Source organism: Fukomys damarensis, unplaced genomic scaffold (assembly GCF_012274545.1).
Source record: "Fukomys damarensis isolate Sample0158 unplaced genomic scaffold, DMR_v1.0_HiC HiC_scaffold_24, whole genome shotgun sequence".
In the NCBI taxonomy this organism is placed as follows: Eukaryota; Metazoa; Chordata; class Mammalia; order Rodentia; family Bathyergidae; genus Fukomys; species Fukomys damarensis.
In genome coordinates, this window is record NW_022900936.1 from 445,702 (window position 1) to 470,279 (window position 24,578).

Here is a 24,578-nt window from a genome sequence, read left to right on the forward strand (position 1 = left end):
AAAAAAAGCTTTTGACAAAATCCAACACATATTCATGATAAAAACTCCGAAGAAGACAGTAAAAAAAGGACCTTACCTGAAACTGATAAAAGCGATCTATGAGAAACCAACAGCCAATATCATATTAAATGGGGAAAAGCCAAAAGCATTCCCCCTTACAGTCAGGATAAAGACAGACAAGGATGACCACTATCATCACTTCTGTTCAACATAATACTCGAAACAAGCCACAGCAATCAGGCAAGAGAAAGAAATAAAAGTAATATGTGTAAGACAGGAAGACGTAAAATTATTATTTGCAGATAGCATGACATTCTGCACAGAAGACCCAAAACATTCCACCAAAAGACTCCTGCCGTAACCAAATTCAGCACTGCAGTAGGATACAAAATCAACATACAATAATAGCATTCCTATACACCAATAATGAAATCACTGAGAAAGGAACTAGGAAAACAGTATCATTCACACTAGACCAAGAAAAATTAAATACCTGGGAATTAACCTAATTAAGGCTGTGAAAGATCTCTACAATGAAAACTATTACTCGGAAAAAGAAAATCAAAGAGGACATCAGAAAATGGAAAGATATTTCTGTTGCAGGATAGGGAGAAGCAATACTGCCAAAATGGATACGTTTCCCCCACTTTTTCTTTCCTCCTCAGTACCAGGAATCAAACTCAGGACCTTATGCACTTGCCAGGCAGACACTGTGCCACTAAGCTACATTCCCGGCAATAAAATTTTTTTTAAAGGGCTGGTTCTGGGCATGGTGGTGGTTGCCTGTAATCCTAGCACCCGAGAGGCTGAGGCAAGAGGATCTCTGCAAGTCTGAGGCCAGCATGGGCTACACAGTAAGTTCAAGGCCAGCCAGATCCATCTCAAAAAATTAAATTAAAATAATAAAATAATTACATTTTTTAAAAAAGGGCTGGTGATACAGCTCAGAGCTAAGGTCCTAGGTTCAAACCCAAGTGCACATACATATGTAGTTTTATAAACACACATATATTAAATATGTATTTTATACATATACAAAATATGTATGTTTTATACATACATACATACCTCTATGCATACATATTAAACAAGGAAATTAGGGCTAGGGATTTAGCTCAGTGGCATTGTGCCTGCCTTGCAAGCATAAGGTCCTGAGTTTGATCCCTGGTATCAAAAACAAAAACAAAACAAGAAAATTAAAATGAAAAGAAGACAATAACAAAAGAACACAGAACCAAAAAAAGACATAACACATATAGGGAACAGCTCTCAAATGCTGACATATGATATGCCTGAACATGTGTGAACCCAGAAAAAAGCCAGACACAACAGACCATACAATTCCATGATAAATGTTCAGAGAAGGAAAACCCACAGAGAGTGACCCAGAGGCTGCAAAGGATGAGGAAGTAGGGAATGAAAGGCTCTAGAATCACATGGTGTTGATACTCTGTGGATATACTGAAAATCCAGTTTCTAAGACAGTAAAACTGTCTTTTAACTTTGCATATAAAAAATAACTGGGCCAGGGATTTAGCTCAGTGGTGCCACACCTGCCTCACAAGCGCAAGGTCCTGAATTTAATCTCAGGTACAGAAATAAACTGCAAATGAAATTTCTTTATGCTGCAGTTGGGAAGGGTTAGCAACAGGTCAGCACAGCTATATAACCTGCTGCTCAGGGAGACCGGCCAGGAGGGAGCAGCTGTTGGAAGAGCCAGCCAGCACCACACTCCTGGTTAGGCAGCTGACTGTGGCAGTGGTTTCAGTAGGCACATGGATTTTTTTTGACACCAGACACCAATTTCTATCTTTTGAGTGTGATAAAGCACAGGGAGGAGGCTGGGAAGAACTTTCAGGCCTGTCTGAACTTGTGCAAGTGGCCTCAGTCTCAGCTATCACAAAATACATCTCATGTGGCACAGCACTAAAGCCATACTTTCAAGTTCTAAAGACCTGTTTTGAATTAAGTCAGATAACTTCATAAACTTTCTCTTTTGCAACAGACTTACCATTCCTCAAAAGGAAAGATTCAGGGCACCTTCAAGTTAGGACACTATGAAGTTTCCCAAGTACTTTAACTGCCCCTGGGTTTCCTAACCACCTCCTAGGCCTAGGCAGAAGGATGCTGCCTGTGATTCTTTGCTCACTACCCACAGTGCTAGGTGGACTCAGGAGCTGCCCTTCAGGCCAAAGGACAGGAACCTAAGCCCCAGAGGCCACATTCCCTTCTCTTCGCTGACACAAGCACTCAAACAACACTTTCATTCTGAAAAAACAGGAAAAATTAATATTTAAGAAAAGGCAACCCTATGAAGCAAATAATAAATCACAATTAAGAGTACAGCTGGATATAAGCCCACAGGATGGGACTGGAAGCAGGCGCTTCCTCCTGGCACTTTCCACTGCTCAGAGTCCTAACAGAAATCCTGAAGTCAGTGGTGTCCTGAAAGCATTCCTGAGCCACAGAGCACTTTCTTCAGACAAAAATCATTCACAGCAGCCCAATGTGTAAAAATGCATTAAAGCAAACTTCTCCTCGAGCACAAAGGACGAAGCCAAGAGCAAGATCCTCACCCTGGCCCGTAGAATCTCACCTTCCCAACCTACACAGAAGCATAGACAGCGGCCCTCTTGGCCTCACCACAAAAAGAGGTGTGCTGGCTTTCAGAGCTTCTGGCAGAGAAAGCCAACCACAAGGCACACAGCCACACATGTGGACATTGTGCAGAGCTGCAGGTCTGCTCTACTGGAGGCTCAGTACTATAGACAGCTAAGTTAGAAATTAATGGGCAGTCAGTGGAGAGAGCAGGCCCTCAGAGAGGGACCAGGCCCTCAAAGGAGTCAATGCAGAAAATGAGACATCGAAATTGTGGCTGAAGACAAACTAAAAGAGAGCCAGTTCTGCAGGCCTCCCTAGAGATAAACAGCACCTTGAGATTGTATTGTAATCAGAACCACCTAGTCCAGTGAGCTCAAATAAGGCATCAGATACACAAGTGGGTGACCACAGCACCCTGACTCAGACTTCTATCCCTTCCCCAAAATGCCTTTGATCTTTCTACATTAGAAGTTATAGATAAGCTGAAGTTAGTGATGCCCAACATATATCCTTGCTACATGCCTGGCTTCTCTATTAGATACATTATCAGCTAAGCAACTATACTTGTAACCCCATAGGTTAGCCTCAGCTTGGGCCAGAATGGCCTGAGATGTGGTTATTTTCATGTATAAAATCTCCCAGATAAAGAGTCTGAGTGGCAAAACACTTTTGGGACCCCTCCTGTCTCTGAGGAACTTTCTCACAATAAACTTGTCCCACTCGTAATCTCCTTTGTCCTTGTATCCATCCTTTGGTTATCAAGAAACACAAACTCAGCACACTGGACATCTAAGAGTCTGGGAGTCACATCCCTGTGACACTAGCTCATGGCATTTCTCCTCCCCTTTCACTGTCTCAGGAATGCTTGATGGCAGCTTCCTTAGACCAGTGAGGTGTGACAAAGCAGTACAAATGGGGCAGACAGCAAGCACAGATGGCTTGACATGTGGAGGCGAGGGCCAACCTTCCAAACACCAGACCCACCCCATACAGAATGCCCAGCCTGTGGAAGCTCTGCAATAAGCACAGGATACATGCAGGTGTGCCAGGAAGTTCCTAGGCATGTGAGCAGAGCAGTGTCACAGGGGCACTGGCAAGCAATGATTTGAATGTTGGGATTATGGCATGTAGCACCACACCGGGCTACCATACATATCTTAGTGATTATGAAACATAATATATAGGCCTGGAAAAGAAGGGGCAGAACACCACTGTAAGAAATGAAGTTCACTGACAGAAAATTTGGAAATATTCAAAGCACATCTAAACTAACCACAGGTCCTCTCAACATTTTCAAACACTAACCTACAAAGAGGTTTGGTTTTTATAAGGAAAAAGACAAAGCAGACCTGCTCAATCACTGCTGGCCACACATGCCCAACTCCTGTTCCCTAGAACCTTGTCTAGTGTCAACAGTCCAGGCTTCTTCACGGGACACATGCTTCCTCCAAAAGAAAGCAAAGGCCGGGGATTTAGCTCCATGGTTCCGCTGCCTGCCTTGAAAGCACAAGGTCCTTGTACCAAAACAGATCCCCAGTACCAAAAACAGAAAAAAAGAAAGCAGGCTTACAGTTTCAGAGAACATTTCTCACAAACCCACTCCAAAGGGCAGTAACAGAAGTAACCCAATCAGCTCATGAGCAAGCTAAAGGAGGCTACTAACAGCAACCTTGCTCTTCAGACAGGTGCAGTGATATTTATGGCCCAGACAGAGCCCAGCCACACACCAAGAACAGTGTGTCCCTGCTATTTTGGGACAATGGCACTGGAATCTCAGGGAGGATCCTGGGGGAGAGCTGAGGGAGAGCTGAGGAGACAGCAGAGGAGGTATTCCACAAACATGGCAAGTCTAACCATGTCACAGACCTTCCCTGTGGACACAGCAAACAAGAGCACATGAGTCCACATCACAGAAATGCTTTATACAACTCCAGCCAGGACAAAGCAAAAGTTTGGGTGGAAGTGTGATGAAATAAAGTAATGATTTCTCAGCTGGGTGTGGTGGCACATGCCTGTAATCCCAGTACTCAGAAAGAAGCCTGAGGCAGGAGGATCACCATGAGTTTTGAGACCAACCTGGGCTACACAGTGAGTTAAAAGGCCAACCTGAACTACACAGCGAGACCCTGTCCAAAAGAAAAAGAATGTGAAGTAATGACTTCTGGCTTTTCAAGTTAGGCTGGATCATGGAGACATTATATTAGGGCAACCAATACACTAAGATTGGTATCCTCTCTGCTGGGTAATGGGATGAGCAGTTTGCCAAGTTACTTAATTTCTGTATATGTTGAAACTTCCACCACCAAAAGTTAACATAAAATAACATAGAACAGCACACCCACCTCATCCCAGCAGATTTTTACTGTGAAATTGGCTAACACAAGAGATCAGGTCAAAGGACATCAACCATGTACATCCCCTGCGGCAAGGAGATGAAGATGCTATTACAGCAAAGGGCACCTGCCCAGATGATGCTGAGACACCCAAACTCTCAGTGTCACTACAGGTGCCTCAGCACTCAGACAGCATCACTAGTTGCCCCAGTCCTCTCAAGGCATCACCACAAATGCTGCACCACTCAGACAGACATGGTCACCATAGACTTCTCAGTGTTCTGACAGCATCACCACATATTCCAGGGCTTCTGCAGTCTACAGGGATAGGAATCATATGTACACACATCTGTGATCTTTCAAGCCCAGTATACAGGGTGGGACCTAAGTTGGAATCTGCATGCGTGGTATCTGCATAGGGGAAACCATACTGGTAAATACTGTCCTACACAAATGCAGAGGTCATGAGACTCCAGCCAGGGCCCTCCACAGCAGGTGTCCTCCCCAGGGCAGCTCACCCTAAACACCCACCACATGCTTCACACAGAGATGGTGTCAACACCTCCACATGGCCTTCCCACCCCCAGGCTCCACAACACCATAGACATCTTTGCCACCCACATGTGGATCCCCAAACACCCCTACCCCCACAGACCTGGGTGTTAGGGTCTAGATCTAAAATGTATCCCTGAAAGTCATGTGCTCAGAGGCAGGGATTGTTGGAAGGTGAATGGCTCATGGGAGTGCTGTACTCATCAATGGAGTAATTCACTGACAAGTTCATAGCTGAATATGCTGTTAGGATGCAGAGACAGAAGAAGCTTAAAAGAAGGCAGGTCACTGGGGGCATAACCTGGAGGGGTGCATCTTCATCCCTAGTCCCTTCTTTCTCTGTTTCTTGATCACCATGATGTAAGCAGCTTTCCTCCGCCCAGACCCTTCCACCAGGCCATTTCTGCATTTGATGATGACAATCACAGATTGAAACTTTTGAAACTGAGCCAAAATAAACGTCTCCTTTCAAGTTAATGTGTTTTGGGCATTTTGTTCCAGCAACAAGAAAGTGACTAAGACATTGGGTCAACTGTTGCCTAAACCACAGTTGCCATCAATTCCTTTGTATCCAGCTGCCAAATGGGCATTGGCCGATTCATGCACATCACCTGAAGGGTTCCCCCCACTTTCTGAAACACCAGGCCAGAGCCCTGCCCTCCAGAGAACCATGGAGCAGAACCACTGCCCACTTCGCACAACAGCCTGCTTCTACGGCTATCTCAATGGGCAGAGCACAAACACTCAGCTCCCCCACGGAGCCACATGCCTCAAACACAGATGCCCTAGCACCCATGTCCAGAGCTTCATGGTGCCTGACCTTGCGTCCTCAAACACCAAGTGCAGCTGAAGGTGCCAGAGCTCTGAGAAGCATCCACAGGCAGCACCTGGTGGGAAGTGCACCATTGCACTCACCTGTGCAGCCTGTTCCTGTGGTGCCTGCAGCTCACGCAGCTCTATCTGCTCTGCCCACTACTTCTGCCTCTCAGCCATGTGTGTGTCTCCCACTGCCTGCAGGGCAGCCGGGTGCTGCCTCAGCACCTGCCCTATCCAGGGCCATAATCGTCTCCTCTTCCAGAAGCTGCCTCTGATCATGCAGGGCCATGGCCAACTCCTCCCGCAAAGAGGGCTCCCACACAGGTGTCACCCCACAACGCCTGTCCTGACAACACTGAGTCACCCCTATGCCTTGCCATATGTGTGACGTGAAGAACATTTTACATAGCTGAAACAATTAAAATCTGCCTGATAAGGTGAAGCCATGGCTTTTTTTGTCTATGTTTTGGTGTTGGGAGACAGAGTCTTGCTATGTAGTTTAGAATGGTGTTGAACTCACTCTGTCGCTAAGGCTGGCTTTAAACTTACAGCAATCCTCTTGACTCAGCCTCCAGAGTGCTGGGATTACAGTAGCACACAACCACGCCTGGCCTAAGTTATGATCTAAAATATGTATCTTCACATGCAATACGCATGTTTCTTCTTTCTGAATACTCTCTCAAAACTTCATTTTTTTTAAACCAAATTAACCAAGACCTATAGGTATAAGTCCACAGGGCAGAAGCCAGTGTCATCCCCACAGCACCGGCTTGCCTTCTACTTCTGACTGAGCAGGACACAGGCCACCAGCTGTGGCTGCAACTCTAGGGTACAAGAACCACCAGGGGACCCTCCCAGCAGTATCAGACACAGCTCTCAAAATTCAGTCCTAATAGCACACCTCCATCCTCCTTGATCTAGTCTACACATCTGGGCCAAATACACACATTCTGCTCACAGGGAGATAGCACCTGGTATGGCATGTGTACCAGAGCCTGATCCTCAGTACTCCTCACTACTACAGCAGCCTCCTTCATTTCAGAAAGATAAAATTCCACAGGCAGAGGGATTGTGAAGATGTGACAAGTTTTAAGTGAGATAGACAAGGCCTATGCACCATCACAAACACCTGGCATCTGTAGATGGGCACTGGCTTGCAGCAATAAGGACTTTGCCAAAAACTCCCTGGAGCTAAAATCCTAAAGTGCCTGCCAAAAGGACCACTAACTGCTGTAAAAAATATGACAAAAGCACTTAACTTCAAGAAGCATCAGCAACAGGGGACCAAAGCTCCATTTACCCAACACAAAAATCAAATACACCTACTGCAGCCCCAAACCAAGTCTCACATTCCAGGCCCAGGTAAGCCTCGAGGAGACTAGCCATGCAGAGTCCCAGGTGCCTCAGCACTGTGCCCAGCACCATTCAGGAAGCTTCTGAATTCTCTACAGCAAGAAGAGAGGTCATCCTTGCTGCCGGACATGTGTGAGTCACACATGCACACATGCACACACACAACACAGATATATAGAGAAATATGAGCACAGGTGCCCACACTCACATGCAGTTTATGCATGCAGGTTGGCAGGGAGACCTGCCTGGGCCAGATGCAGACCTCACCTGGTGTGCGCCCTGCAGCTCCCTGGCCAGCGCTTCCAGTTGCTCTGCATGAACAGTGCTCATTTCAGTTCTCAGGCTGTCCCGTGCAGACTGAAGCTCTGCATCATGTTTTTGCTTTAGTTTCTCCAACTCCTGGGTCAAAATCACTTGGTGAGAAGAGTCCTTTTTCTGCAGCTGTTCCTCAAGGTCTGCTCGCAAAAGCTCGAGAGCCTGCCTGTGCTCAGCCCTAACAGTCTGCATTTTAGACAGATAACAGGATTCCAGAGCATCCAGGTTGGACAAATGTCTCGTCTCCAAAGCACTAATCTCAGCAGCATGTTTCATCTGTAGTTCAGCCACACGAGTCTCCAGAAGCACCTGCTGCTCGCTCTCCAGGGTGGCCAGCAGCTCAGCAAGCTCAGCCTGGTGTTTGCTCTCCAGCTCTGTCCTCAAGGACAGAAGCTGCTGCTGGTGACTCTGCTGTAGGAGCCGAAGCTCCTGTGCATGTTTCTCTTGTGCGTCCCGCAGGAAAGCATCTTGCTCTGCAGCAAACTTCTCCACAATCTCCTTGCGCTCTTCCAAAAACCTGAGGCAAAACTTTGAGTGAAGCCAGGTAGCAGGCTCATGGCCACACTACACACACTCCCTCTAGTACCCAGCCACTCTTCACACAGGAAGTTGCCTCAGCTGTTCATAGGCTCAGCCTGGCATTAACCATTCTCTAGGTGAGCTCATGAACCACAGCCACTAGAGTCATTAGGGCTCAGACTACAGGGAAGACATAGCACCACAGAGCAACTGTGCCCACACCCCAACCAGGGGCAACCAGCACTCACAACAGCACTGGGCCCAGGTCCTAAGTCATCTCTGCACCTCGCTCAGGAAAGGTACTACCTTCAGGGACATGGGGCCACTCAGCAACCCAAAGGCCTGAGGAGAATGGCAGCAAATTCCAAGGCAGGCAGGAAGAGTCACTTTTAATGAGAAGAATAAACCCTATCAGGAGCCAGAAGAGCCTGAAACAGTGACGCTAGGGAAGCATCGAGTCCCTGTGTGCCCAGACAACATACTGGGCCTCCTGTGGTTCACACTAACAATAGAATCAGTGCCTGTCGGCATGTGCCAACCCTACTGGACATTGTCTAAGTCTATGGGTCTTCTACAGATAGCCCTCAGTGACTCTTCCATAACCAGGAAGCTCTAAAGTCCTGTGACGCTAGACACCTGGCCCAGATGGATGGGTCTGGACCTCAACCCAAGTTTCTGACCCCAGAGGAATCCTTGTAACATTGGAGAGGTTGGGTGGCACAGAGGGACAAGAAGGGGCCAAGCCAATAGCATGTCTGATGGTACCCTAACAAGGACACCTTGGCCACCACAGCCCCAACACTAAGGGCTAAGAAGAACCAACACAAAGAGAGGCAAAGAACATAGTCACATTCTGAATCTATCTAAAACTTCAGGGAAGCACAAGCTTTAGAAAAAAAACGTTTATTTTATGGCTAGGCATGGTGGGACATGCCTGTAATACCAGCTCTTGGGAGGCTGAGGCAGGAGGATAGCCATGAGTTTGTGGTCAGCCTAGGCTACATTATGAGTTCAAGGCCAGTCTAAACTATAAAGTAAGACCCTGTCTCAAAAAAAAAAAAAAAAAAAGAGCTGGGGATTTAGCTCAGTGGTGCTGCCACCTGCCTTCCCTTGCAAGCACAAGGTCCTGAGTTCGATCCCTGGTACCAAAAAATAAAAAAAAATTTTAAAAGGTTTATTTTAAAAACCATATACTTAAGTTAAAAACACCATGGATAAGGCCAGGGACATAGCTCAGTGGCACTGTGCCTGTCTTGAAAGCACAAGGTTCTGAGTTCTATCCCTAGTACCAAACAAAATAAGCACAATGGATGAACTGAATGTGCACATGGTATCTCAGTGAGGTTTAAGGTTCTACTACTAAAATTTTAAAACACACCAATAAAGAACAGAGGAGTAAAAGATGAACACCCATCTACGTCCACCACAGGAGCTCAGACAACCATCATGGAGCACAGAGCTATCCCCTTGCAGCTTTAGGGTGAAAAATCAGTACCTGTCCTACCTCCTTCCAGATCTTCTTGCCTACTGAGTCCCACTGCACACCCTCCCAGGGGCCTGCCTCTCAGCCTTGGTGAGCACCCTTGGAGGAGCCTTCATGCTGCCTATGGCCCAAAGAGTTACCCACCTGTTTTGAGCCAGTATCAGCTGGAAGGCGTAGTCCTCCTCTTGGAGGGGAATGGCATGCCCTCTATGCTGGGCCACAGGGTGCTCTGGACCACACCGGCTACACAGAAGAGCATCATCCCCAGAAAGCCCCTGCTCCAGCTGCTGCAGGCGACCCTGCTGCTCCATCAGGGACCTCTCCAGGTCCAGGATCTGGGCTGCCTGCTGGTCCTGAAGGCTCTTCATTTCAGCTTCCCGAAGCTCAAACCTGCTTATTATGGACTGCTTTTCCAGTTCAGCCTTTTCTTGCAGCTCAAGAAGCATGGAGGTCACCTTCTCTTCAGCTTCTCTCTTTAGGTCTTCACATGCAATCTCCCATTCTGCTTCTTTTTTTTTGAACTCCTGTTTCAGTAGTTGAATCTTTTCCTGAGCTTTGTTTAGTTCTGCCTGGTGGTCTTCCACTAAATTAAATTTTACCTACAGATAAAAAGTTTATTGAAGGGGAAAGGAAATAAAGGTAAAGATTATTAGAGGAAATGACCCATGTCCACCTATGAAGATCGGGAAACTTCCCCCAACACACAGGTACTGCAATGAACACAGTGATGGGAAGGCTTCTTATGTTGACAGGAATGAGAACCTAGAATACACAAACTTAAAACCATCTGTTTCGCCTCCACAAAAAATAACACCTGGGGAAAAAAAACTAACACCTGGAAATATACAAATACCAGTGGAGCAAAACCAGGGTCAGATATGGTCAAGAGGAGCATGGGGTCTTCTGCAGAGCAGAAGCTACCTCCAACACAGCAGGATTAGAGGTCCAAGAGAGATGAGAATAGCACGGGGCTACTGAGTCCCAGTCTCCTAACCTATGATAAACTAAATTAAATTCCAAAGATATCCTGTGAACAGGTAGATAAAGGGGAAACCTGAGGCTAGGCAAATACCCCAGGTTTTCCAGAGGAAGAAAATAAATCAATAAACTACCAAACAACATTGGCAAAAAAAAAAAAAATGGAGAAAGTTATGTAGGGCTGGCCCCAACTCCTTATTTAAACACAGTCAACAGTTCTAATTCTGGCCACATCTGAGCAGCTCATATTAGTACTCATAGAGATGGCAATTGTGAAACCCAAGTGAAACACCGGTGACTTCTGAAGCCTGGAGATAGTTGACTGAAGGCTGGCCTAGACAGAGGCTGACACTCAAGAGGATAGGAGCCACATCATCTCTCCCTTCTACAGCTTAGCTGAGAGCAGAAATTGACTGTGTGCTACACTCAAATGCCAGATCCAGAAAGTGAGAAAGGAAAGCCCTCAAGACAAAGCATGCCTCTGCCCAGATTGTAGGCAGACCCCTAACCTATACACAGGGAGAAGACCCCAAAAGCAAGCCTTGGGAATAGTGCCTTGCTTGGCACAACACGGGAGAGGCAGTATGGGAGTATGAATTCAGCAAAGTTAACCACCTGCTAAATAAAACACCAATTCTTTTTGTTTTTTTGCTTTGTTTTGTTTTGTTTTTTTTTGGTACTGGGGATTGAACTCAGGACCCTGGACTTGGCGAGGCAGGCAGTGGAACCACTGAGCTAAATCCCCAGCCCAAAACACCAACTGTTGTTAGAAAACAATTAGAACTCAGTGTCTTCACAACACATTATCCACAATGTCGAGGATATAAAAACAAACAAACAAACTAGTGGATATACAAATAAACAGGAAAATCTGACAGACAGTAAAGAAAAAATGCAATCAACAGTAACAATCCCAAGATAATGCAAAAATATCAGCAGAAAGGGGCTTTAAAAAATCTTTTTATCCCGAACAACAACAACAACAACAAAAACCTGTCACCTCAAATATTGTTATGTAGAAAAGCTATTCTTCAAGAATGAAAGTGAGAGAAACTTCCAGGAAGATGCTGGAGTGGTGAGCACAGAGAAAGAGCTTCTTCAAGATTTGGTGTCCTTACATTGGAATATAGCAACAAAGAGAAGAAGGAAGGGAGTCCCCAGGACCCAGGAAGGATCTCGGGCAAGAACTGAAGTCTACAGGGAGAGTGGAGAGAGACACTTTAACAAAGAGGAGGAAGGCACCAAGCAGCACTCTCTCCCAGAGCCAGTACTCTCCTGCGGGGAACAGTGGGCCAAAACTATAGACACAGTGACTACTGACGACCCCAGAGGCCTCCACAAAGAAACACACAGGTGGATCAGAGCAGTGGACAAATTGAATAGTAGCAGCTGATGAGTTATTCAGGTTCAGACCTCACCTCATAGCCAAAAACCTGCCTGAACTTCAGAGGAACTAAAGGAGGAAGATGGCTGTGATTATCCACTACCCCACCATGAAGCTGCAGCTAGCTTGCTAGGATTAACTAATTTGGTGCTGGACTCTATTTGCCAACGTTGTCTAATAGTGATAGCAGAGACACACCTTGAATTGGATGTTTTTGGATTATCTTTTTTCTGTTTTTCCTTCTTTCTGTTCTTTCCCCCCACCCCTCAATACAGAGGATCAAACTCAGGACCCTGCACTCATGAGGCAGGCAAGGTGTCACTGAGCTAAATCCCCAGCCCTTGTTTTGTTCTGTTTAGTTCTCTTGATTCTTTTAACAGTTTCTAATTCTTTGTTGTTCTGTTCTGTTGTTTTTATTTTTTCCCTTTCTCTTTCCCACCTGTCTTCTTCACCACCTTCCAAAAGTTTGTCCTCCAGCCTTGCTACTGACCTCTTCCTTTTTGTTTTCTTCTGTTTTTTTACCCCCTAATCTCTTTTAAATCTTCTCCCTAAGGGTAAAAAAAACATATTAAGGGCTAAAATTTGTCATTTCCTAGGCTGTATTTGTTGCTATTATTATTGTTGATTGTACTACTTTAGCCAAGGTGACATAATCGTGCTAATCAATTGTTCCTCCTGATATACCAAGACTGAGATTGACCAAGGGTCTAAAAAAAAGAGGAAAAAACCTACAGGCCAGGGCCAAGGAACTGGCAGCTGGGCTAAGTAGGCAGAAACTTTTCATCCCCAATAAATTGAAGAGGTAGGATCCTGCAATAGACTCAAAACCCAAAAGCTAGCTACACCTGGAAGACACTTCTGAGAAGCAGTCATTTCCTAAAGGTTCTGAATACTGGCAATAAAGTTATTAGCCATAAGCAATTTACAAGCATCAACTCAGAAATCAAACAAAAAAAAAATAGAAAATGAGAAGACACTTAAATAAGATGCACATCCCCATAGACTTTCAGCTCACCAAAGGCAAACCCCAGAGGCAATGAAGTGGAACAATATCAAAGCCACCCACCTGGACTCTAAAATGGTAAAAGCAAAAATAACAAAGAAGATGAACAAGGTTCTAGAAAAAATTCAAAGCAGAAATAATTTCCCAGATAACTACAGATATGGTGGCCAGAATGAAAGATACAGATAAAAATACAAGAGGAGCCCAGAACTGTGATGAAAGCCATGAATGCCCAGCATAGGAAAGAAAAGGAATCCATAAAACATACTCAAACACTATCTAGGAGATTAAAAACTCCATTGAAAGTATACATAGCAGAATGAACCAATGCGAGGACAGAATATCAGGTATAGAAGACAGGATTGTGGTTAGTGATCAGGAAGAGAGAAATTTCTTTAACATAGCAAGGGACCATGAGAAATTAATCCAGCAGCTGCTAGAAGTTGCAAAAAGAATAACATAAGATTGATTAAAGTCAATGATGTCTCAGAATGGATCAAAAGCAAGGTCCAAGAATATGCTGCATATAAGATACACACTGAATTGAAAAACAATTCACAGACTAAAAGTCAAGGGGTGGAAAACAATAGTCCATGCCACAGGAAACCAGAAAAAAGCAGGGGTAGCTATTCTATCTGCAGACAAAGTGGATTTCAAGCCAAGACTGATTAAGAGAGACAAAGTCACTACATCCTGGTAAAGTGAAAAATCTAAGAGGAAGAGACAACAATCCTAAATATGTATGCACCAAATAGCCCACCCAATTGTACAAAACAAATATTAACAGACATGAAAAATCATAAAGACACTAACACAGTTGTAATGGAAGACCTCAATATCCCATTGTCACATATAGACATATCAACTAATCAAAAAATCAACAAAGAAATATCAGAACTGAACCAAATTTTTGAACAAAGTGACTTAGGAGATGTCTAGAGTGTTCCACCCCACAACATCAGAATACACATTCTTCTCAGCTGCACATGTAGCTTTCTCCAAAACAGACCAATACTAGCTCATAGAACATGCTTAAGTAAATGAAAAGAAACTGAAATCATTCTATGCATATTATCAGACAACAGCTCAAAGAAATTGAAGTGAACAGCAAAAGAAACCACAAGAACTTCATAAACACGTGGAAATTAAATAACATTCTCCAGAAAAACCAATGGGTCACAGATAAAATTAAAGAAGTAATCAGATAATTTCTACAATTAAACAATAATGACAATACAACATACCTGATGCAATGAAAGCAGTCTTCTGAAGGAAATTTATAGTGGTGAATTATCATATCAAGAAAATAGAAAAAAAAGAAAATAGAGAAGGTTCAAATAAACAGCCTGATGTTGAACCTCAAGCTTACAGGAAAAAAAAAAAAAGAATAAGTCAATCCCAAAGCTCATAAAAGGGAGGAAATTATAAAAATCAGAGCAAAAATTAATGAAATGGAAACTAAGAAAACAATACAAAGAATCAATGAGTAGAAGAGTTGGTTCTTTGAAAGATTAAATAAAATTGACAAATCCTTAGCCAACCTATCAAAAAAAGGGAAGGAAAAGACACAAGTCCATGCAATCAGGAATAAAAAAGAAGAAATCACAACAGACCCTGCAGAGATCCAGAAGATTATCAATACCTACTTCAAGAACCTACATTCTAATAAGATGGAAATACAGAAGAAATGGACAGATTCCTAGATACATATGAATTACCAAAACTGAATGAAGAAGGTAGAGAAATTCTAAATAAACCAATTATCAGCCAATGAAATTGAATATGTAATTAAGAAACTACCAACAAAGAAAAGCACTGGCTCTGATGGATTCACTGCTTAACTCTAAAATAAATTTAGAGAATACCTACTGCCACTAATCCTCAAACTCTTTAATGAAATTGAAAGGGATGCAATACTCCCAAATTTATTCCTGGAAGCAACCATTACCCTCATTCCAAAACCAGAGAAGGATCCAACCAAAAAGAAGAATTACAAGAATCTCCCTAAAAAACACAGATGCAAAAATCCTCAATAGGATATAGAATACAGCAAATCATTAAGAACATTATACACCATTACCAAGTTGGATTCATCCCAGGGATGAACGTATGCAAATTAGTAAGTGTAATACACTAAATTAACAAAGCCAAGGACAAAAATATCTGATGCAGAAAAAGTGTTTGACAAGGTCCAACACCCATTCATGATGAAAATCCCATAGGAAATTGGTATAGATGGTCTTTATCTCAATCTGATAAAAGCCATCTATGACAAACCAAAAGCCAACATCATATTAAATGGACAAAAACTGAAAGTTTTCACTCTAAAATCAGGAACAAGACAAAGATTCCACTGTCACCACTCTTGTTCAATACAGCTCTGGAAACATTAGCCAGAGCAATTAGATAACAGAAAGAAATAAAAGAAATAAGGATAGGAAAAGCAGAAGTTAAATTATCATTATTTGTGGATGACATGATACTCTACATAGAAGACCCAAGAAACTCCACCAAAAGACTTTGAGATTTGATAATCAAATTTAGTGGCATAGCTGGATATAAAGTCAACACTCAAATGTCAATAGCCTTCCTGTACACAAAAAATAGACACATGAAGAGAGAAATTAGAGAAACAATCCCTTTCACGATAGCATCCAAAAAAATTTTAAATAAATAAATAAAATACTTAGGAATCAATCTAACAAAGGAAATAAAAGACCTCTACATAGAAAACTACAGTATTCCAAAAAAGGAGATTGAAGAGGATATCAAAAAATGGAAAGATATCCCTTGTTCTTGGATAAAAAGAACCAATATAGTGAAAATGGCCATACTTCCAAAACTGTTATACAGATTCAATGCAATCCCAATCAATTAGAAATAAAAATCCTGAAATTCATTTGGAAGAGGCCTAGAATAGCAAAGGCAATTCTGGGCAACAAAGGCAAGGCAGGGGGTATCACAATCCCTGAAATTATACTATAAAGCTACATGATAAAAACAGCATGATACTGGCAAAAGAACAGACATGAGGATCAATGAAACAAACTAGAAGATGCAGAAATAATTCCATACACACTCAGCATCCTTATCTTTGACAAAGGAGCCAAACACCTGCACTGGAATAAAGATCACTTCATTAATAAATGGTGCTGGAAAAACTGGCTTTCAACATGTCAAAGATAGAAACTAGACCCATATCTTTCACTACATACTAACCTAAAATCTAAATGGATCAAAGATCTAAATATAAAAACAGAAACACTGTACCTGCTGGAAGAGAGAATAGGTAGAATGCTTGAGGACATAATAGGCAAAGATTTTATGAACTAAACCCAGACTGTATGGAAAATACTACAAAGAATCAACAACTGGGATCTCATCTTACTAAAAAAGCTTTTGCAGGCTGGGCATTTATAGCTCAGTGGTTCTGCTGCCTCCCTGACAAACACAAGGTCCTGCATGCAATCCCTGGTATCAAAAAAAAAAAAAAAAAAAAGCTTTTGCACAGCAAGAGAAATCACCAACAGAGTGAAAACCAACAGAATGGAAAAAAAAAATTTACCAGCTATTCAGATAAAGAACTATTTTCTAGACTATATATATAAAGAACTCAAAAAAAATCAGAATCCCCAAATTTAAAGACCCATTACAAAAATGGGCATCTGAAATAAAGCGATATTTCTCAGACAAAGAATTAGAAATGGCAAACAAATATATGAAAAAATGCTCAACATCACGGTCATTCGACAGATGCAAATTAAAACAATGCTGAGATTCTATCTCACTCCAGAAAGAATGGCTACTACCAAGAAATCAACCAAGGGCTGGGGACTTAGCTCAGTGGTTCCACCACGTGCCTTGCAAGCGCAGGGCCTGAGTTAGATCTCAGGTACCAAAAAAAAAAAAAGAAAGAAAGAAATCAACCAATAACAAATTCTGGAGGGGCTGTGGGGAAAAAGGAATCCTTCTCCAGTGCTGGTGGTAGTATAGACTGGTAAAACCACTATGGAAATCATTGTGGAGATTTCTCAAAAAACTAAAACTAGAAGTTCTATTTGATCCAGCTATACTTCTTGGTATCTTCCAAAAAGAATTAAAAGCATCATACCATAGCAATATATGCATACCCATGTTTTCAACAGCACAGTTTATAACAACTAAATCTTGGAAACAGCCCAAAGGCCCATCAACTGACAAGTGGATAAAGAAGATGTGTTTTTTTAATACTCTGCATAAAGAAGGATAAGCTTCAGACATTTATAGCTAAGTGGATGGATCTTGAAACCATAGTCTTTAAGTGAAATTAACTGACACATGTTTAAATACTGCATTGTTTCTCTGGTGTGAGAAACTGAATGTGGAAAAATAAGGACTAAGATGTACAATGGATGTTGGGAAATGGGAAGAGTGTTCAAATGGGAAGGTGAACAAGGAAGAAGGGAGAGAGAAAGGAAGAGACACAAAAAGTGAAAAGGGAAAAAAATGGAAACTGCTTTTGTACGTAGGGAGGAGAGGGGGCTTGAGGGGGGAATGGGATAAAATAAAATAAAATTTATTTTTAAAAATAATGAAAGTTAAACAAAGACCTTTTCAAATAAAAGAAAGCTTATACAGTACACCATAAACAAGAAATGCTGAGGAACACTCTACAGGCTGAAAGGAAACACTGCCACACACACTTAAGATTTCTAGGAGGAAATAAGGAGAGAGAAGCCTAAGGTTGCTTTTCCTTTTCTTTTCAAATAAGTGACTTTCAGAGCTTATCGTATAATGCTGAATTGTGGAGTTTACACATAGGGAGAAGTAATAGGTGAGAAAGACGCAGCATGGACAAGGAAGAGGTGGCAAGTGCATCTGCAAAGATGAGACCTAGTGTATCTGAAGTGCTGAGTTCCCAACTGAAAAGTCCGTGTCCTTATCCCTACAGCAGGCACTGAAAATATAATGCAAAGAAATATAGCTTAAATCAATACATATATTAAAATCAATTCCAAGAACCGGGCATGGTGACGCACGCCTGTAATCCCAGCACTCTAGAGGCTGAGGCAGGAGGATTGCTGTGAGTTCGAGACCAGACTGGGCTGCATAGTGAGTTCCAGGTCAGTCTCAACTATATAGTGAGACCCTGTCTCAAAAAAGAAAAAAAAAAGAGAAAGAAAGAAAGAAAGAAAAAAATCAATTCCAAGAAATATTCAGATACTCCACAAGATGTGAAAAAGGAATAGAGAACAAAAACAGCAATAAAAAAAGAAAAACGGGCCATAGTGAAAGTGATAGCATATCCCAGCACTCAGGAGGCTGAGCAAGGAGCTCAAGGCCAGCATGGGCTACATAGTGAAACCTTGTCTGAAGAAAACCAAGAAAAGAAAGGAGAGGGAGAGAGGGAGAGAGGGAGAGAGGGAGAGAGGGAGAGAGGAGGGAAGGAGGGAGGGGAGAGGGGAGAACGGAAGGAAGATTGGTAGTGTTGAGCATGAGGGTGCACACCTGTAATCCTAACACTCAAGCGGCTGAGGCAGGATTGTCATAATTTCAAGGCCAGACTGAGCTACATAGCAAGAACCTGCCTCAAAATACAAACAAAATAGTTAACTGGTAGACCTAAGTCCAGATACATCATGTATACAGACTCAGCATTTTAATGAAAATACAGGCATTATCAAATGGATTAAATAACACCCGAATATATACTATCCATACAAAGCTCTCTTTACTTTTAATACAGCGAAGGTAAATGGATAACAAAATGTACATGAATACTGGCACAGCTAGATTAACAAAATAGAAAGGGGATTTCAAGACAAAGAATAATACAGGAGAGAAAAGGGATATTGCATTAATAGAAAGGTAAAAACTTCAGGAAGACATTGCAATCATAAATATGTATGTTCATAAAAGAGCTTCAAAACACTTAAAGCAAAAATTTGAAAATTTAAGAAGAGAAACAGATGAATCCATACTCATTTTCTGTTACCTGATTTATGAGATAAAATAGGGATCTGAGAAATACACATATATGCAAATATTAAAGTCACCTAGGAAAGTCTTTGGTCAACAATGCCCAAAAAGGTCATGTACTGCCCATTGCGGGTTGCCAGTGGCCCTCAAAGCTTTCTACACAGTTCTGTCCTGTGCTCTAACTTGTTCCAAGTCCTTACCAATGCTTTAGTTTAAAAAGTAACACAGTAATCAAATAAGATAACAAAAGCTTCCTATGAAACCCTTTCCTGATGGAGAACAGCAAGGGGATGAGAACAAAGGTCAAAGGCACACGTGGTCTCAAGCATGAAATGGGGAACAGACTTCAGTAGACACACACACACACAAAAGACATAAAAACATCAGTTTGTGTAGATTCTACATTCTACCATGTAAAAAGACCTTAACCTGCACTGGCTATAAAACACAGCTCCTTCTGTATCCATTTCTAATAGCACTGTGGTGATGTGATCACACAAAATGGCTAGAGAGGGACTCAGTGTGCAGGTTTTCCACAGTTGCAAAACAATTCCCAGGAAGGATCCGGAGAAACTGAACCTCATTTAAGACACTGGCCTGAATGTCAGAGAAAGCAGAGCCCCTCCCTGGAGTCCTGGGGATGCCTGCCATTTCCAAGAGGGAGTCAGAACGCTCACTGGTCAGAGTGAGTGCTGCAAATCACCCCTGGCATTTTATTGCAAGAGCCAGTTTCAAGGGTGTGGGGACAGACATCCTCACAGGCGTGACATGGCCTGGGGTAGACCCATCTGCCTGTGCTCGGTGGACCACAAGCCTCCTAGGGGCAGGGAAGACCTCACCAAGAGGGAACTACTCACACTCTCTAGGTCCCCTCTCATCCGGGTCTCATGCTGCAACTTCTCACGTAAGTTTCTGTTTTCCATTTTTAAGAGTTCAATTTCCTCCCTGAGTTCAGTCTGAAGGAGTGAAAGTTTAACCTTGTGCTCAGCTTCCAAACCCAGGACTCTGGTTGTCACCTGTGCATCCATCTCCACAGCTGTGTCCTGCATACACTGGGGGTGCACCTGTGCCAGTTCTGCAGAGACAAGGAAGCAAGAGCAGTTATACATGGTGGCCCAGGCCCTGCCAGCAAAACAGGGGCCTTACAGTGATGCAGCAAGACAGCTCAGTTGTGAAAGTCCTGGTGCTGGGGGATTTAGCTCAGTGGTGCCACTGCCTGCCTTGCAAGCATAAGGACCCAAGTTCAATACCCATTAGCAAAAAAAAAAAAAGAAAGTAAGTCCTGGTGCTGACTCGGGACATAAGTGGGCATGGTTCTCTTGTGTCACCACTGGGGGGCCTGGCTCTTCCCTAAAAACAGGCACGTGCCCTCATCTGCACAGCAGCTGCCTGGCCCAACCAGGTTGCTCCTTCAGATCAGGCGTGATGTCACCCTGCCACAGTTCAGCCAAGTGAGTCACACACACCCCTCAGATGTGCTTATTACTGAAAACATAAGCAAAAGGACCAGCCTTAGGTCATGCTAGGGACTGGATCTGTGGGCTGGACTTTCTGTAAACCATTTACAGAGGAGGAAACAAAGGCACAAGCCCTGGGGCTGGAGTGAGGATGAGCCAGGTCACAGGCGCAGCATGGAGTCCCAGCAGTGTCAATGACTGAACACCTTGGGGCAGAGGTATAACAGCTCTGGTGTAGGAAGAACAAGAACAGCAAGCATGTGCATGTTAGCCCCTGATTCACAGGGGGCTGTGCTCCTCTTCCCAGCAGTCCAGCCTGCACCTTGATGCGGCGCCTGATCCAACTCTCCCTAGAGGTAGAGACCTCAACCTTGACTTCTTCACCTCCATCGCAGGATGCCCACGGGGCCTGGCACCAGGCAGCATGGAGAGGGACTGTCACCACTTTTCATGCCAGATGCCCACCTTCCTGTCAGGGTCCTCTGTGAAGTGCCTGTGGGACCAGCTGAGCCTGGTGGGCTGAGCCTGCTGAAGCTGGTAAGGGTCCCAAGAATGTCTCCCTCCCAAAGGTGTGTGGTTCCCAATGCTTGATAATGCCTGTGCCCCAAAGTGCTATCTTAGCTGGAGAAAACTACCTGCAGACAGGACAACCAGAAGCATGCACTCCTACCAGGCCAGGCCCACCCAACTCCAATCTACACATCACTACCTGCTCACGTCCTTGGGTGCAGGGCACCACAGCAAACCCCAGAGACCAAGTATGCAGCACAAGTGCAGGACAAGGAACCACTGGCAGGAGATGGGCCACATACCTTGGCTGTGCTGGTCTGAAAATCCAGCTGGGAACTGCTCCCATTCTAACACCTCGAGCCCCACAGAGTCTCTGTTTGATTCATCCTCCTTATGTAGGTCATGGAGGAAGGAACACAATTCTGATCCTGGCCTGTGGTTTTCCTTTGGCGCTGGTCCTAAGCACACCACACTCCCCTAGGGAAGAACCATAGCACAAGTGTTAACAAGTCTAGCCCTTGTTCACAGCCACTGACCCGGACAGCACTTCCTGCTGTGTTCAAAGAGAATGTGAAAGTCTCTCCCAATTCACTGGGCCACACTGGCGATCCCATGTGTACTCAACAAGAGGTGCATCCACTGCCTCTCCCTGCCTACCACTATCTAGACTGGCCTGAAGAACCCATGGAAGCAAAGGCTGTATGTAGCCTGAGGACAGATGCCCCAGGAAGAGTGTGGCCTGGGAGTCAGCACCGCACCCCATGGTCTGAGGCTGTCACAGCTCCTCTCATGACCCTGACTCTGCAGCACACAACATGTTCTCTTCTCTGACATCCACTCTTAGCATCCACTGCTGTGTCTTCCTCTCCTGGCTTCAAGATGTCACCCAATGTCTCTTGCCCTGCCTGGGTCTCTCCCCCATCTGGCCTCACATCTTGAGCCTAGGATTCACTCCTGAGCTCCAGAACCCTGTGACCTGCCACCCAGTAACAGGTGTGCCCTTCATCACCCCATCCTGGCAGGCAACACAATGGCCATGGGGGGCCCAGCCGCATAGACAGACACCTGAACAGTGCCCCCGGAGTCTGACCAAAACTCTGCAGTAGTGACACAGCTGACTCTGCCACTGGACCCTATGCCTTGTTCTCTTCTCCTGGGCTGGCTTGTCTGTTCAACAGCTCTGCTTACCTGCCCTGGCCACACCCATGTGTCTTTAGTGGGCATTTTCCCCAACCCTCCACCATCAAGCTTGTTCTGCTATCTGTTCCTCAGAGGACTCAAACTAGCACCACCCTGCTGCCACCCTCCAGGGATCCCCAGGTCCTTGCTCTGCTGGGAGGTCTCTGCCTACCCCAAATGCCACAGGCTCTCCTGATGCTTTAGTCACACCATGGGCCATAAAGACTCCCAACACCCCACACCATGGGCTCCTCTGTAATGCCTCACTCATGCTAACTGGCATCCTTTCTGCCATGCATATCCCCCTCCAGAGCCCAAGGCCAGGCTTGCTCAGATGTAGAGCAAGGACATGTTCTATGTCCCTGATAAGGAGGAAGCTCCCCAGGATGGGTGTCTGCTTTTGAAAACAGGGCCCTCCCTACTCCAGACTGCAGTGCACTCTTGTGGAAATGAATGAATGAGTCAAAGCTCAATAGGCTCCCCAATCCCCTTGATGTAGCAGAGATACTATCTTCCTTAGAATCACCAAGGAGCTGCACCAACCTGAATGTTAAACCTCTAATGAGCTCAAACTATCTTTAAAGCAAGACTTATACTCTGCACTGTTGCAGAAATAAGCATCTTGATTGATGAAATGCTCTTGCTCCCATGACACAAAGAAAGTGCAGGAGAGGGCTGATTCACTCTGAGAACAAATAAAGGGCTGAGGACAAGGAAGAATAGGTCCAGGTCCCTGACCCTCATCCCAAAGAAAGACAGGTTTAACAAAAGAAGCAGAAAATAACCCCCACCCAACCCAAGGATGAACAGAGCAGAGAACATTCAAACAGAGAGCAAAATGGCCAAAGAGGTAAAAAGCAATCAATGAAATAAAAAACTCAACCTCATTAATAATCAAAGATGCAAACCAGAAAATTGATGCTGGCCATCAAGCAGATGAAGATCACACAAACTTTTTTTGATGAGGTCCTGTACAGCCTGGACAACTAAAGGTGGGCACCACAGCCTCAACACAGCAACAAACCTGGGCTGCCCACCTACACAGAACCCACCACCTTCACCTCCACACCTCTGGAACATGTAAATGGTAGAGAAAAAAATTAATTTATAAGCCTATGAAGAAAAGAAACGGGAAGAAGCCACTGACTAACTGATGAGCATCAACTGCCAGTAGACAGAGGCACAGGAGGCTGAGATTTCTGGCACATAGAAGAGAAGGACCAGGAGCACAGCACAGGCTCAACAATGCTCAGCAAGGCTGGGGTGTGGACAAAGGGGGCTCAGGGCAGAAGTCAAGGATAAACGGCACTCTCTTCCAGTGTAGACCAGGACACTGGGCATGGAAAAGGTGGTGGGTGCCACTTGCCCTCCAGCCACCTCTTCTCAGGTATAAATGGGCAGCAGAATCCCCAGCAGAAGCCAAAAGAGCCATAAGTGGAAGTAGCCAGAGACCCCTGGGCAGTAGAAAAGAGATCCATGCAGCTCTGTAGCCAGCACAAAGCACACCTTAGATAAACACGGCTTCACATCAAATTCAAAGACAGATGGCCACAGTCACCATTCCATGCAGGGAACACCACGTCTAACCTCACAGTGTGACCCAGGCAGACAGAAAGCAGAGACACACAGGAGGCAGAAAGGCTCTGAATGCTGACAGGAGTCTTCAAAGAGGTGAGCAAAAGCATCCACCCTTGAAACTGGAATAAGAGGATAGCAAGAACACAATAAAACAAAGGGGAAAATTAAAAATGACACAATAAAAGGTTTATCTGAAAAACTAACAGAGAGAAAAATGTCTCATTCAGAAACAAACCAAAAGAGCTGTAAGACGAGAGAGAAAAATATAAAAACACTGGGCCTTGTTCTGGAGGTCAAGCATGAACTTCACAGAAGCTCCAGGAAAGATAATAGAATCCAGAGGGAAATGAATTAAACTGAAGCAAAAGGAAAGTCTGAAACTCCAAGGCTCCATCTGCTCGCAGCATGAAAAACAAGCACAAATGCACAGACAGGGTAGAGGCCTCGACCTCAGGGAATCCAAGAGAGGACCTAAGAGCCACACAGGCCGCATTTGGAGGGAGGTCACAGGGAACCACGAGACAGGAAAGCAAGCTTGAATGTGCAACATTAAGGCTGT

At 44.2% G+C, this 24,578-nt stretch overlaps 1 protein-coding gene across 9 annotated transcripts in view; it reads right to left on the reverse strand.

Moving 5' to 3' along the window:
- Positions 1–24,578, reverse strand: part of Pcnt (pericentrin) — a 104,587-nt gene that overhangs the window by 61,424 nt on the left and 18,585 nt on the right. For all 9 annotated transcript variants that reach the window (XM_010636382.3, XM_010636387.3, XM_010636386.3 and 6 more), the window contains exons 11-14: positions 21,565–21,739; positions 20,153–20,370; positions 10,117–10,571; positions 7,923–8,487 (exon numbers count right to left, since the gene is read on the reverse strand). In XM_010636382.3, the coding sequence (XP_010634684.1) occupies positions 7,923–8,487; positions 10,117–10,571; positions 20,153–20,370; positions 21,565–21,739 (1,413 nt within the window). The remainder of the gene's footprint in view (positions 1–7,922; positions 8,488–10,116; positions 10,572–20,152; positions 20,371–21,564; positions 21,740–24,578) is intronic.